Here is a 15,967-nt window from a genome sequence, read left to right as displayed (position 1 = left end):
CTCTTTTATTAAGCTAGGTTTTGCCGTCACACTTTATGAGCTTATATTATTTTCTCTTCACATTACACCTGTGTCATCACTTGTCTTTGTTTATTTTTATTTTATTTTGTATTTTTTACCTTCCTTCGTTTCATGTTTTCTTTGCGATTTGTTTTATTTCCTTCATTTTTAGTTTAATCTTTTATATGTTGCAGTTTATTTTGATTTAATGCCACATTTCATTTTTAACTCCGAGGAAAACTTATATTTTTTCTTTAACCTAAGTACACCTGTTTCTTAGTTGATATTCACTAAAACACCTGTTTCTCTCACAGTCGCAGGTGTTATTTAACCTTCACCAACACACCTGTTTCTCCCACAATCGCAGGTGTTATTTAACCTTCACTAACACACCTGTTTCTCCAACAGTCGCAAGTGTAAACACCGCTTCCTATTAACGAGAAGTGATGGAACCTTCTGTACTAACATTAACTCTTTACTGTTCTTCCAAATAATCTGTTTCTCCCACAATCGCAGGTGTTATTTAACCTTCACTAACTCACTTGTTTCTCTCACAGTCGCAGGTGTTCACGCTCACCAACCTCTCGTCAGTCCGGCGGCGTCAGGACCTGGGACCCACCGGCGTTGAGGACATGATCTGTCTCTCGTAAGTACTCCTCCATTTCCTGGTTAGGTTAGGTTAGGTTAGGTTAGGTTAGGTTAGGTTAAATTATATCAATTTGCTTTATTTAACTTCGTTTTTTTTAGGTTAATTTAATTTAAAGTTTATTTTAGTTAGATTTTGGTTAGATGCGGTTAAATTCAGTCAAGTTGGTTAGTTTAGGTTTGGTTTGCTTAGATTAGTTTGATTTAAATTACTTTACGTTAAGTTAGGTTAGGTTAGGTTTTAGTTAGATACGGTTAAATTCGATCAAGTTGGTTAATCTAGCTCTGCTTTGCTTTGGTTAGTTTGGTTTAAGTAAATTTGGTGGAAATAAATTTAGGTTTGGTTAGGTTGTCTGCACTCATCACTCTACAGCCATTGCAATGTTTACACTCTCCAGGGATCTGAACGAGGCGTCGCTGTTGTGGAACCTCAAGATCAGATATGACAAGGAAATGATATACGTAAGTGTGTTTGTGTCTAGTGTTTGTTGTGTTTGTGTCCAGTGTTTTTTGTGTTTGTGTCCAGTGTTTTTTGTGTTTGTGTGGTGTTTGTTGCTTGTTGTGTTTGTCCGGTGTTTGTTGTGTGTTGTGTTTGTGTCAGGTGTTTATTGTGTGTTTGTGTTTATATGTAGTTAAGTTCAAGGTCTACCTATAATTTTTAAAGTGTTTGATAAATGTCCTTTTTCTTATAACTATGTGTAATAAAGTCAAATTCGTTAAAAAGAGATAAAGTAAATATTAATTCTAATTCAAGACTGTTCATTTGATAATTCAATCCTCATTCATAATAAATATTTTATATAAACTCATATAACGTGAGAGTACTTGTATATATTCCCTTTTGTATATGTACCCACAGTTTTAGTATTTAATGGAACAGAAATTATACAAAAATCTCCATCTCTAGTAAAGTTTGGTCATCAGCTGTTGGTAATGTTGGTTGTACAACTGCTGCCACTGTTTACATACACTAGTTTTTACAACTCTCTACTTCCGGCTAAAACCTCAGTCAATACATCGTAGAGTTGTGTTATGTTACCACTACCAGGACGAGGTTTGACTGCTGCCACTACTATTAATGCTACTGTACTACTTTTATTTTTTATTTATTTTTATTTTTTCAAGGAATGCCACAATGTTCTTCTCATCAATATTGATTTTACAACTTATTTTATTTCTGCTATCACTACCAATACGACAGTTATATTACCGTTATTACTACTACATGTACTTTTATTTCCGTTTTGCAACTAGTTCTACAGCAAAATTCTCAACTACTCTTGCATGTCACTACCCGTGTATACCAGTGCCCTTTTAACCTTGTTGTGCTCGACAGACATACACGGGCAGCATCCTGGTGGCGGTCAACCCCTACAGAATGTTCGACATCTACGGGCTGGACACTGTCAAGAAGTACGAGGGTCAGATCCTGGGCACCTTACCCCCGTGAGTATTGACCTTAGTTCCTAGAGACCCTTCTGACCTTACATCATAGACACCTTACTGCTTCTAAATTGACCCATGAGAACTGGTCTTTGTGCATATTGATATTATTGACAAAAGTGCATTGTGACTTGACTGTGTACTGACCAAGGTGTGGTAACAATACTGTATAGTACTGAAGCCTTTGTTATACTTGTTAACAATCTCTTTAATGACTTTTAGTTATACAAAATATGTTGCGTTTAACTATTTTTCTTCATAGGCCGGGTATGAGTCTTTGTCAGTCCGTTTTGTCCAACACTAGAATGCTCACTTTGTGGTATCAATTCCTCGTACAGTTGTAAACGTAGTCTTCTGAAACCTAACTTGAACAATTTGGAGGGAAAATAAATGTGCATATTGTAGTGTGGGGTCATGATGGTTGGTTGTCACTGGTTGAATGGGAACACATTCTACCAACACCAGGGGTTAAGTGAGGGTACAGTCTCTTATTACAGTACTGTTGTATGTGGCGTGATTCTCCACGCCACATTTTCAATCGTCATATAAACTCATGATTAAGTGTAAGAAATCGGTCAATTGTGACTTTTGCATATGCAAACCCATGGTTAAGCGTGTGAATTGACCCAGCAGAAATGTTACTACTGAACTTTTTATTGAAATAGAGACGACCCTCCAGTACCTACCTCTTAACATAATGGCTGTTCCTTCATGATTTTTCATTCCTATGTCCCCATTAACATAAGTAATATAAGTGGTCTCGTGAGATCTTCTTTACTGTAATATTAACTACTTTATTCCACAACATCAAGTAATAATAACTTCTCCTAACATAAACATAGCACAATTCAACCACAACCCAGCATAACCACCACATTCTCCACCAGACACATCTTTGCCATCGGGTCAGCAGCGTACTCCCGGATGAGCAAGGACTCGACAAATCAGTGTGTAGTGATCTCCGGTGAGTCCGGCGCGGGCAAAACGGAGTCCACCAAGCTGATCATGCAGTACCTGGCCGCCGTCAATAAGTCCCAGAGTAACCTTATCACTGAGCAGATCCTGGAGGCCTCCCCACTCCTGGAGTCCTTCGGCAATGCCAAGACCATTAAGAATGACAACTCATCCCGCTTTGGGAAGTACCTCGAGGTTTACTTCAAGGAGTAAGTCCATGACTGTTTGTTGAGGGACGGAGGGGGGTGTGGGAGGGGAGGATATGCAGATAGAGGTAGAGGAGGGTGAGAAGTAGGTAAATGAGTGTTGCCTGGGCAGGATGAGAAGAAATATTACCAAGTATCAAGGTGTTGGGAGAGATTTCCTGTGTAAGTGAACAAGGAGAGACTTTTTTTTATCAACATGTGGCCTTTTTATATTTTTATATCATTCTAGTAGACTATGATATGTATAATCTCATCATAGCCTCCAGAATAATACTTTGTTCCCTACAGGTATGATTTACTCTCTGTATTACTCGCCCATCGCCACTATATCCCATGTATTGTCACTTCCATTGTCTCACTCACCCAACCAGTGGAGTGATCACAGGAGCGAGGATCACGGAGTACCTGCTGGAGAAATCCCGCATTGTGACTCAGGCGCATGAAGAGAGGAACTACCATGTCTTCTATGAGCTGCTGGCCGGCTTACCTGAGGAGAGCAAGGCTAAGTATGGCCTCACTTCCGCTGACAAGTACTTCTATCTCAACCAGGTGGGTGCGAGCAGGGATAAGGGAGAGGGATAAGGGTAGGAGAAAGGAGAGGGATATGAATAAGAGAAGGAAGCAGGGTAGGGGTAGAAGAAGGGAGAAGGATAGGGGTAGGAGAAGAGAGGGATATGGGTAGAAGGGGGAGGGATTAGGGGTAGGGAAGGGAGAGGGGCAAGAATAGGGAGAGGGATAGGGGTAAGAATAGGGAGAGGGATAGGGGTAAGAAACGGAAGAGGGAATGGAGTAGGAGAAGGGAAGGGGTAGGCGTACAAGGAGGAGGGAGAGATAGGTGGTGGGAGGAAGGAAGGAGAAGGACTTAAGAAGAACAATCGTCATGGAAGGTTAAAATCTGGGGAGTTAGAGATTAATAAAGGTAGACAGACAAAAGCAGAGGGAATAAAAGAGAAAGAAAGAGACAGTGAGAAGGGAGAATATTCCAGAGAACCACAGTAGTAACTTTAGAGAAATATTCCTAGATTTATTAATATATTGACAGAACAGAGAAAGTAATACAGGTATATGAAAATAATGTAAAGTTGAATGATAGTCGTTTAAGGTGTGTTGACATTTATAAAAGTCGAAAATTCAACAGTGAAGAAGACTAGAAGGGTTGGGTTATATTGGTGTTGATGAGTAGTCTAAAAGAGAGAGAGAGAGATCCAACATCAGTAGTGAGAGAAAAAGACTATCCTCAGCACCAGTAGGAATAAAACAAAAATAATAATAATAAATATATCGTGTTTCAGGGCGGGAGTTGTCAGCTGGAGGGGAAGTATGATGGGGAAGACCTGCAGGCCCTCCTCTCCGCCATGCAGGTACTTGGCTTCTCTACTCAGGAACAGGACACCATCTTCAGGATCCTTGCTGCAGGTACGTCTTCACCACCACTCTGACACTCACATCTCTCACTAATTTCTGTTACTCTCACCACTAGTTATGTTACTCTCATCCTTCCCTGGTTGTCTTGTACTGGTAGATTTTAACCAGATTCTCTCTATCTCTCTTTCTTAATTTTATCTGATATTCTTTCCTGAATACATTATTTTTCTTCTTTTGTTTTCTCCCTCTTTATAATTTTCTAAGCACTCTATTATGATGTGTGAGGGTATGTTGTTATAAGTATTGTCCTCATCCTCACAGGTGGAGGCAGTAATCCAGGAGAGAGAGAGAGAGAGAGAGAGAGAGAGAGAGAGAGAGAGAGAGAGAGAGAGAGAGAGAGAGAGAGAGAGAGAGAGAGAGAGAGAGAGAGAGAGAGAGAGAGAGAGAGAGAGAGAGAGAGAGAGAGAGAGAGAGAGAGAGAGAGAGAGAGAGAGAGAGAGAGAGAGAGAGAGAGAGAGAGAGAGAGAGAGAGAGAGAGAGAGAGAGAGAGAGAGAGAGAGAGAGAGAGAGAGAGAGAGAGAGAGAGAGAGAGAGAGAGAGAGGAGAGAGAGAGAGAGAGAGAGAGAGAGAGAGAGAGAGAGAGAGAGAGAGAGAGAGAGAGAGAGAGAGAGAGAGAGAGAGAGAGAGAGAGAGAGGAGAGAGAGAGAGAGAGAGAGAGAGAGAGGAGAGAGAGAGAGAGAGAGAGAGAGAGAGAGAGAGAGAGAGAGAGAGAGAGATATTTTTAACGGTTTATTGAAAAAGTTCTGGAGCCCGAAGGCTGAAAATATACATTGGACATAAATGACTTATTACATGCATTGACATTGGTAGTTTAACAAAAGCCTTCATTAGAGAAAGGTACAGTGAACACACAGATTAATGTTTACAGTGGAGGTCACATACCTATATCATGTGCATTGAGGTGTTGAACAGCAGACACGTAGTGTAGTAACTCCCTCACAGTTGGTGTTTTGAGGGACCTGATGGGGTGTAGCAGTAACTCCCTCACAGGTGGTGTTATGAGGGGCATCACTTGGTGTAGTAATTCCCTCACGGATGGTGTTATGAGGGGCATCACATGGTGTAGTGATTCCCTCACTGATGGTGTTATGAGGGGCATCACGTGGTGTAGTGATTCCCTCACTGATGGTGTTATGAGGGACATCACGTGGTGTAGTGATTCCCTCACTGATGGTGTTATGAGGGGCATCACTTGGTGTAGTAATTCCCTCACAGATGGTGTTATGAGGGGCATCACGTGGTGTAGTGATTCCCTCACTGATGGTGTTATGAGGGGCATCACGTGGTGTAGTAATTCCCCCACTGATGGTGTTATGAGGAACCTCACATGATGCTGTAGCAACTCATTCACTACGTGGTGTCGTAGCATCATGGGGACACCACATGGTCTGGTGTCACAGGACCTCACTCACTGAAGTGAGTGAAGTGTGATCCCAGACCTCCCTATCGTGGACGGATTAACACATAGCTGGTGTTGTTGAGTCTCGCGGGCAGTTATCACTGGGTACCTGGGACATCACTGTGTGAAGGTTAGCTTGGGTACGACTCAGCTGTTACCGTTGAGCTGTTTTTCACTGACTTAAGCACTGTTCACCACTATTCAACACTGGTTCCATTCCTTTCCGAAATGAAATAACTTCTGGCAAGAACTTATTGATATTCCGATGGGTAGGAGGGGTTCAGGGGAGGAAGTTGGTATGGGCCAACTTAACAGTTGACCTGTCTGCTCCCAGAGGAGCGCCAGGTATGTCTTGACCCTTCGGTGGTCAAGGATGAAGTGTGTGTGTGTGTGTGTGTGTAACACCTACACAGACGCGTGTGCACACTTCGGCTTTGAGGTGAATGTACGTAAAACTCAGATTCTCTTTCAACCTGCCCCTGGTTCAGACACACCTCCACCATCCATCCAGCTTAACGGTACTACCCTCTCTAATGTTGCCCACTTTCGGTATCTCGGCTCCCACCTGTCCACCACCGCAGACATCGGTGAAGAGATTCAGCATCGGATCAGATGTGCATCTCGAGCCTTTGGCAGACTCCGAAATCGTGTCTTCAGCTGTAGGCAGCTGAAATTATCTACAAAGCTGCACGTATATCGAGCAGTGGTCCTCCCCACCCTGCTATATGGCAGTGAAACATGGGTCACATACAGGAGGCACCTCAAGGCACTTGAAAACTTTCACCAACGTAGTCTACGTTCCATCCTCCAAGTTCTCTGGGAAGACAAGAGAACAAATGCCAGTATTCTTGCTGACACCAACTGTAGGAGTATCGAGGCTACCATAATCCATGAACAACTACGTTGGACTGGCCATGTTGCCCGCATGGAGGACAGTAAAGTGCCAAAGCAGCAACTTTACAGTCATCTAACGAATAGTAAACGTAACGCTGGCGGGTAATTGAAAAGGTATAAAGATAGTCTTAAGACAAACCTGAAAAAGTGCCAAATCGACTCCCTCACCTGGGAGTCGATTACTCCACATAGTAACACTTGCAGGAGCACCACATGAGAAGTCAATACTGCCACCGCCCCTCCCGCAGTAGATGGAGCCCTCCATCTGCCTAGTATCTCCCCTCCTGCCTGGAGTTTTATTATTGTTTTAATATTCTACCGGAGTACCTGGTGTGTATTGTGCAGCCTCACTCTCCTTTTTTCTTTATCTTTGTCTTTTATCTCATTTTCTCTATCTCATTCTTTCTCCTACTTTCTGTCTGCTTACCATTCTATCTGTTTGTTAGCCTGTTTCTCTCCTTGTCTCATCCTCATCTTCTCTTTTTCACTGTTGGACTCAATATCTGTATATCTCTCTTTCATTATTATTTTCAGTTTCTTACTTTGTCACTCATTCATTGTCTCCCACCAGTCCTCCACCTGGGCAACGTCTATTTCCACCGCAAGCAGCTGCGTCACGGGCAGGAAGGCGTAGAGATCGGCAGTGAAGCGGAGATTAAGTGGGCATCTCACCTCCTTCAGATAGACGATGTGGGCATCAAACGGGCTCTCACCACTAAAATCACCGTGAGTTCAACCTCCTGCTGTACCACAAAGGTTAGGTTAAACTAAGTTTAGGTTAGGTTAAATTAAGTGAAGTTATTTTTAGGTTAGGTTAGGTAAGGTTACACCTTGTATGGTTAAGATAGGTTAGGTTGGTTAAGCTAAGTTAGGTCAGGTTAAGTTAGATTAGGTTAGTAGGGCTCTTTTTAGACAGATGTTTCGATTAGAGGTGTTCCTATTATAGAGGAAGGATGTTAGGACCGATCCCTTGGCAGGGATTGACAGTACTAGTTGAGGGGAGATGGTGTTGCTGTGAGAGTGTGTTGGGGTATGGTGCTTTGGGAGTGTGTTGGGATATGGTGCTGTAGATGTGTTGTGGTAAGGTGCTGTAGGGGTGCGTTGGGTTATGGTGCTCCCACTGCCATTGTGCTAAACCCCTGTTACACCCCCCCCTTGTGCCGTAGCTCCCCACCTCTCCTGTACCTCATGTTCCCATGCCTCAGGAGCTAACACATCTCTACCCTGTGCTATAGGAGGCGCGGAACGAGAGGGTGTTCACGCCACTGAACATCGACCAAGCCCTAGACGCCCGTGATGCTGTGGCCAAGGCACTATACTCATCCCTCTTTTCGTGGCTGGTGCGTCGTATCAACCAGATCATCCACAAGGGCTCCAGGAAGACACACATCTCCATCCTCGACATCTTTGGCTTTGAGATTTTCAAGGTGGGTCCTCGTGGCTGTGGTGTCAGAGCCTTGAGTCATGAGACAGCATTTCATAAACTGTGTTTCTCATGTTTGAATCAGGGCTAAATTTCCTTCATTTATCAGGAGTACTACTTACCAACATTACTTTCCTTATAAAATCCCCACTGGGAATTTATGTTTATTAACTTCTTGCAATTATTATTGTTTGTAATGTTCTATTTTACTCTGTAAATATCATGCAGTATTAAATCTTGCATTTATAATTTAAATTTACTGGCAATCAATGCACTTCATTTTATATGTCAGCTTTGTATGTCTCAGTTGCATGCTCATGACCTTGAACTCCTTTTTTCGAGAATTTCACCTCATTGTATACATTGTATTACATTATATCTCAGGTGCATACTACTACTGTATAGAGGTTATAATTAGGTAACTCTGTGGGTTTATATTGAAATATGTCTCGTTCTCATTGCTCTTCTATCCAGTAGTGTTTCACTATTGTTGGGGTTAGAAGAAAACAGAAACTTATCAGTGGGTGGAGACTGTGGAGGGGAGATATTACAGTATACTCATACTAGGAATGAGAGTGAGCACTGTAACAGTGTTCTCATCATTGTTCTTAATGGAGGCTGGTTACACTAACTCATAACTATAATAATCAAGCTAGTGACTCTTATCTCGCCATACAGGAAAACAGCTTCGAGCAGCTGTGTATCAACTACGCCAACGAGAAACTGCAGTTCCACTTCAACAAACATATCTTCAAGCTGGAGCAGCAGGAATATGCAAAGGAAAAAATTGACTGGCAAAACATTGAGTTCCAGGTAAGTTGGTGTAAAGGAACAGACCTTCCAGGTATAGTATTGCTAAGCAACAGAATTTGGAACGTTAGATACAACAGAGCAGGAAATACTGTACCCAGAACTTATCAAAAGTTAAGTACATGTACAAGGTATAGATATAAAGGTTCATCATCACAACTTGATTTTCAGTTGTTATTATTTGAAGAAATACTAAAGTCATCATAGTTGACACATTGTATTACAGCACAGATTTTAAATAACAAAAAACTTGTATTGTTTTAGTTTCTCCTTGAAGTTGGATACAGTATACAGTATAGTATACTGTACTCGTACTGTTAATAAGAATTTTACTTATTGCAATTTATATAATATTGACTTAAAAGTTTTAGTTAATACACCTCCCCCAGAGTGAGGATCAGCAGCTCATGTGAAAGGAAAATTTCGAAAGAAAATATAAGATTGTGATACAACTTCAAAAACTTATGATACACAACACTGCTGAGTGCGTACTGTACTTGGTGATGGTTAGTTTTCCTCCACACACCCCACATCACCTACAGCTGCTCCTCTACCATGTCCTCCTCCTATCTCCACTTAACACTAATATTACTGTACATATTTCCTATTCTTCTTGTCCACACTCACTGACACTACATACAGTAGTATACTTCCCTTCTCACAATGACTTCTTGTACTTTTGTGTAGGACAACCTGCCTTTGATTGAGCTGGTGGCCCGCAAGCCTGTGGGGATTCTTCACCTGCTGGATGATGAGAGTAACTTCCCCAAGGCCACTGATCATTCATTCCTTGAAAAGTGTCACTACAACCATGCCCTCAATGAACTCTACTCTAGGTGAGGCTGTGTACTACACCTAGCTTACAAGAGTCAAATTTAACCTTGCCTTTAGAATCTACATATGGTACAGTACAAATAATTTTTTTTTAATATTATTTACTGGCTTCATATATTAAACATGAAATAGTTTATATTGTTATTATTAAATTGTATTCTTTTCATTTAGTGTTCACAGTACTTTTTTCATAATCCCATATTTATTTTCATCACCCTTCCTTTCATCCCTTCTTCCTGCACATCATGTTAATCTTCTTCCATCGTGTGTTGCAGACCCAGAATGTCATCCATGGAGTTTGGGATCAAGCACTACGCAGGGCAGGTGTGGTACAGTGTAGAAGGCTTCCTCGATAAAAACAGAGACACACTCAGGAATGATGTTGTCGAGCTCCTCATCTCCTCCAAGTTGTCCGTGAGTCATCTTGTGTCCCCCTTGTCATGTGTTTTGAGCTGCCTCTTACAGTGTACTTCAACAAACAACACTGTTATGAATTTGTATTGTGCTGTCATTGGACTTGATTTGCTGGGTTATATCATACTGTACATGTAGTTGGCAGACTCATACGCCCATATTATTAAACAACATCTTCCCTTGAAGAGGGTAGTCGTGTTTCAATCCGAGTTTTAAACTAAATGAGTCCTGAGGGACACCGCAATACAGTACTTAACGGGGTGGTGTGGCGGTAAAATTAACTAATTCCAATATTACAAATTAATTTTATTGGAATTAGTTAATTTTACCGCCACACCACCCCATTAAATACTGTACTGTGGTGTCCCTCAGGACTCATTTAGTTTAAAACTTGGGTTGAAACACGACTACCCTCTTCAAGGGAAGATGTTGTTTAATAATACGGGCGTGAGACTTCACAGTGTTGCTTCGAATCATCCGATGTAATTTATGTTAAAGTTGAATTTTAAGTCAAGACCGACTCCTTTCTGTGCACATTCTGTTTTTTAGTTCTGATCTTTATAGAAGTCAGATATGTACAGTGGTTTTGATGTTGGTTTAGACGATCTGTTTGTGATGCGCCTGTACAGGGGATCGCTTTGTGATCTCAGTAATAATTCTTTCTTCATTAAATTGTTTAAATAACTTAAGTCTCTTATAATGTGTTTACCATAATTGTGTACTCTTGGGCAAAACTATGTTTTATCTGTCACAAGAATAATCATTATGATACCTATGTAATTTTTATTATTACTCCTTTCCTTCTTTCTTTCATGTTTTCAGCTTTTTTCTATTTCTATATATTAAATTGCAACTTCTACAGGCAGACATAACATGATCATTTACCCTCATTTATTGCTCTTACACTCTTATCACTTCACCAGTTGTTCCTACTGAAGGTGTTGGTCTTGGTGATTCTTGCTACAGATGCTGTCAGAGATGTTCTTGGATGTGCGATTGTCGTCGGAGAACAAGACACTCACGAAGGCTAATGGCCGCTTTGTCACCATGAAGCCCAGGACGCCCACTGTGGCTGCCCGCTTCAATGACTCCCTGACCCACCTCATGGAGGGCATGGCCAAGTGAGTGACTTGTACCTTTCTCTTTCTGACCATCTGTGCCTTACTCTTGCCAGGGAGTGTCTTCATTTGATTCCGGATTATTGTACATAACTCCTGTATTTTATTTTGTCTCGGCCAGAATATATCTGTATTATTCTAGCATATCCTTTGTCTTTTTTTTAAATACCTGCATATGCTTCACTGTCTTCACCTAGCCTGGGGATATTGTTATTTTAATTGAAATATCTTGTTCCTTCTAAGTACAGTATATCATCATTATGTTGTGGAATTTTGTAATGTTATTCTGAAAGATTTTGATTTTACTATTATACAAAAATAACTTTGACCTGGATTTTGTTCATAATTATTGTCAACAGTTTTCTTGATTCTATCTTCGAATGTCTGCATCGTAGCCTGAAACATCTTAGACCTTGATATTGTGACTTATTACACTATACCATTCCCCCTGCGGGTGTACCCTCCTCCTCCCTCCCTCCTTCAGGTGACACTACACAAAGTTCCTTCTACGTATATGTGTAATCCTCCCTCCCTCGCCCCCCTTGGTGACACTAATACCAGATTCCTTCTGTATGTGTAATCCTCCCTCAGGTGACACTAACACCAAGTTCTTTCTGCATGTGTAATCTTCCCTCCCTCCCTTTCTCCCCTAGGTGACACTAATACCAGATTCCTTCTGTATGTGTAATCCTCCCTACCTCCCTCCCTCAGGTGACACTCATACCAGATTCCTTCTGTAAGTGTAATCCTCTCCCGCCCCCCCCTAGGTGACAGTAACACCAGGTTTCCTCTATAGTGTAATCCTCCCTCCTTCCCTCCCTCCCTCCTCAGGTGACACTAACCCCAGGGTCCTCCCACAGATGTAATCCATGGTTCATACGGTGTATTAAGCCTAATAATGAGAAGGCACCGCTCAAGTTGGACATGCCTTGTGTGCTGGAACAGCTGAGGTACTCAGGTATGCTGGAGACCATCAAGATCCGCCAGCAGGGCTTCCCAGTGCGCTTACGCTTCAACCACTTTGCTGACCGGTACCGCTGTCTTGTCCCAGGACAGGTTCCCAGAGTAAGTACCTCAGTCATCACTCTGTGTTTATGTAATATAATCACAATTAGTTCTGTACCTGAAAAAGGATTCAGTAGTTAGAAAATTTATACAGATATTAAGGGATATGGTTAAGGTACAGTTGCCAGCAAAAGTCCTCCCACAAATTTGCTACACAGGGCTGTGGGAGAACTTTTGCTGGCAACTGTACCTCCATCAACAACGAACCTAAAATACATTTATTACCTGTTTGTTGTGTTTATAAATATCTTTTGTTCAGAAATTTAATTTCAAGTTAAAATACGTTAATATGCCGGGAAATGGTTGTTGTTAAAGTGTTATATATCTGAGAAGCTTGTTGTTGTGGTGACAATATGGTGCTTTAACCAGGCTGACGGGGAGAGTCCTCGTGCCTTCGACTCCTCTTTCCTCTGGTCCACCTTCCTTTCTGATGATTCCTCTACTAGTGTTAACCATGTCTCTCTAGTCAAGGTGGGTACAACTCAACATATCCACCCACAGGAACATTTTATTAAACATTTACTACAACTTATAGCTTTTATTCCTGATGTGTAGTTGCCTTGAACATGTTGTAATATTCTTCAGAAAATGTCGTGCTGCAAAGACTCGACAAACACATAATTTTTATACACATGCACAAAACCATGCAATTATTGTATACCTGTACTTTCTTAATAAACAAGCAAAAAAACTAGTAAGTAACTAATCAGTAATATTTTGGACTGGTTCATATTAATAGATTCTCTCCTTACTGTCTTTAGTCTCACCTATTATATCCATAATTTCAGTTACTGGGAGAATGCTTGATCTTTATTTCATACTTTTAATTCTACTTATTAAGACAATGGCCAAGGGAACCTTCATCTTGACTTGGAAGTTTCTTTAATCTGTGACCCAACAATCTAAACCAAGGCTCAAGGATGTTAAGTCCCTCCATGATGATCTCAAAGGTGACAAAGCTCCAAGTCTTGATAAGATTCCTTCTGTGATCCTTAAAAGATGTTTTGAACTAACACCTGGTCTGTCGGAAATTTCTGTTAATGTCTTCACACTTCTATACTCTCCTTCTCATGGTAATAAACCATTATCCATCCAATCCCTAAAAGGAACAACTTTCTAATCCTCCTAATTATGAGCATTTTCATCAAACTTTGCTTTTATAGAGATTTTTGACACAAATCATCAAACTTCTTTTAAATAACAGACTCATCCATGACTTACCTTATAGCCTCCACTCTGGCCACTCTACTGTTGAACCTTCTTTTATCACCTGAAGGGAGAAACATGACAAAAGATAAACAATGGAGAGAAATTCTTTAACATTGAATAAGTGTAAACATCAACCTCTTCTTATCTTCTTTTATTCTTTCTCTATTCCTCTCTTTGTGTTCATCTCTCCATTCTTCTCAGAGTATGTGGTCATTGTTTCATGAGCTTCACTCTGGCTTTTTACCTACAAATTATTGCATATTTTTGGGGTACATACTGGCACTTACAATATTACTTATTTATGTTAACAATCTTCTCTCTGCCACACTCAACCAGGCCTTATTCATTCCCACACTGCTGACTACACACTCCAAAGTTAATTTAAATTGAACTGAACCATACTGCACTAAATAACTAAATTCATACCTAATTCATGTATCAAAGAAGAGATCCAGTTATGAGATAGTACTGTATGCTCCACCTCCTTAAAAGCACAAACATAATACTGTACCCGGCAGTAGAAGCAGGTGTCCTGTATCATCTCTCGTAACATTCTCTGGAGCCTTAATAGGTCCAGACATTACATTCCTGCATAACCTTTGCATACCATCTATAAAATCCACATGCACTTGGAAAATTTACCTGGGGAAGATATCATAACTTTCCATCCTTTCAGTTCTGTGGAGGCTTCTCTTTGTTTACGGTTTTCTCCAGATATTTGGTGCAGCTTTGCATTATTTCTCATAATCCTTCATACCAACTCAATCCAGCAGGGTTTCTTGGGGGTGCATATACTGAAATTACTACTGTACTGTACACACCTCTGCATACTACAATACAATTCATTCATACTTTGAAGATCTGCTCTGTGGAACTCTTAACACAGAGTGCACCTCCTTCTACTATGATGTATGGTTTCTGTCACCATTCTTCCAGTGATAAGAAGACAGTGGTATATCACTAACACTATAATAAACATACAGCACCATCATGAGCCAAAATTTTTACTGTACCTTCACCACTACTTGTCTCTCCTAGGGAGCACCCTCCAAGGAGATCTGCCGGGTGGTGTTGGACAGTGTGTCTCGGGGCACCCGTGGCGCCTTCCAGCTGGGCACCACCAAGATCTTCCTGAGAGAGGCACTAGAGCAAATTCTGGAACAGGAGCGCTATAAGAGACTCTCTCACTCTGTAGTTACCCTCCAGCGACATGTCCGTGGTTACCTGGCACGCAGGAGGTAGGTTAAAGATTCTATGAGTTTCTGTATTGCATAGTTAGTACAGTAGTCTTCCTACAAGAGAGTACTGTAGTCCTGGGTTTGATTCCTGGACGAGATGGAACTTTGGTCAAGTTCCTTTATGCTGTCTGCCTCTTTGTAGCCAGCCATAAATAGAGACCTGGATGTGAATATATTACTGGATTGTGTTGTGGGGTGTAATGGTGAACCGGAAATCTTAGTGACTTACTTTATCTTCCTGATTTAGCTCATGAAACTTGGCTTTATTATTCACTAATGGAGTTGTTATTATATTGGTGACACCTTCTACACTTCAGTTGAATTTCATCTATAGTGGCTTGTCAGCCAGCCATCATGGAGCATGACAATGGACAATCAAAAGCACAGGTTGAAAGATACATATACTTCTGTCAGCTAAAAGTTGCACCGTATGATGATGATAATGATATTAGGAGTAAAAATAATGATAACTGGTTTTCTAATTATTGTTTATTAATGTGTGTTTTATATTACACTACACAGGTACCGGACACAGCAGCGCAGTGCAGTTTTAATTCAGGCAGTGGTGCGCATGTGGAGTACTCGTCGGCGGTACCGCAACCTGCGATTGGCAGTTGTCAAGGCCCAGGCCTTGGCCAGAGGCAAGAGCACACGCATACGCTTCGCCAGGCTCAAGGTCAGTATTGTACTGTATCAACAACACCGAAGAACTTAAAAATCAAACTCTGAATTCTTAGAGAAGGTCTTTTTCATGGCCTTTTTCTATCTCGTGAAATCAGTTCAAAGATCTCTTAAGTTGTCCATTAATAACTTCTTAAACTGCAACATTGTCTGCAGAACCTCCACTAATGTCTCATACTGCAGCTTGAGAGCTCATCCATATGTGCATT

The 15,967-nt window shown here is 41.1% G+C and overlaps 1 protein-coding gene across 1 annotated transcript in view; it reads left to right on the top strand.

Annotated features, from left to right (window-relative positions):
* The window catches only part of LOC121871703 (unconventional myosin-XV-like), a 176,799-nt gene that overhangs the window by 129,495 nt on the left and 31,337 nt on the right, over positions 1-15,967 (top strand). Inside the window, exons 4-18 of the mRNA XM_042374114.1 lie at positions 558-646; positions 1,044-1,107; positions 1,982-2,091; positions 2,976-3,251; positions 3,620-3,797; positions 4,541-4,664; positions 7,538-7,692; positions 8,202-8,414; positions 9,068-9,202; positions 9,887-10,035; positions 10,309-10,447; positions 11,414-11,568; positions 12,426-12,630; positions 14,878-15,077; positions 15,600-15,753. Coding sequence (XP_042230048.1) covers positions 558-646; positions 1,044-1,107; positions 1,982-2,091; positions 2,976-3,251; positions 3,620-3,797; positions 4,541-4,664; positions 7,538-7,692; positions 8,202-8,414; positions 9,068-9,202; positions 9,887-10,035; positions 10,309-10,447; positions 11,414-11,568; positions 12,426-12,630; positions 14,878-15,077; positions 15,600-15,753 — 2,346 coding nt within the window. The remainder of the gene's footprint in view (positions 1-557; positions 647-1,043; positions 1,108-1,981; positions 2,092-2,975; positions 3,252-3,619; positions 3,798-4,540; positions 4,665-7,537; positions 7,693-8,201; positions 8,415-9,067; positions 9,203-9,886; positions 10,036-10,308; positions 10,448-11,413; positions 11,569-12,425; positions 12,631-14,877; positions 15,078-15,599; positions 15,754-15,967) is intronic.

This window comes from Homarus americanus, unplaced genomic scaffold (assembly GCF_018991925.1).
Source record: "Homarus americanus isolate GMGI-L3 unplaced genomic scaffold, GMGI_Hamer_2.0 scaffold39675, whole genome shotgun sequence".
Classification (NCBI taxonomy): domain Eukaryota; kingdom Metazoa; phylum Arthropoda; class Malacostraca; order Decapoda; family Nephropidae; genus Homarus; species Homarus americanus.
Note: the sequence above shows the minus strand (reverse complement) of the source record. Positions and strands in the feature narration are given on the sequence as shown.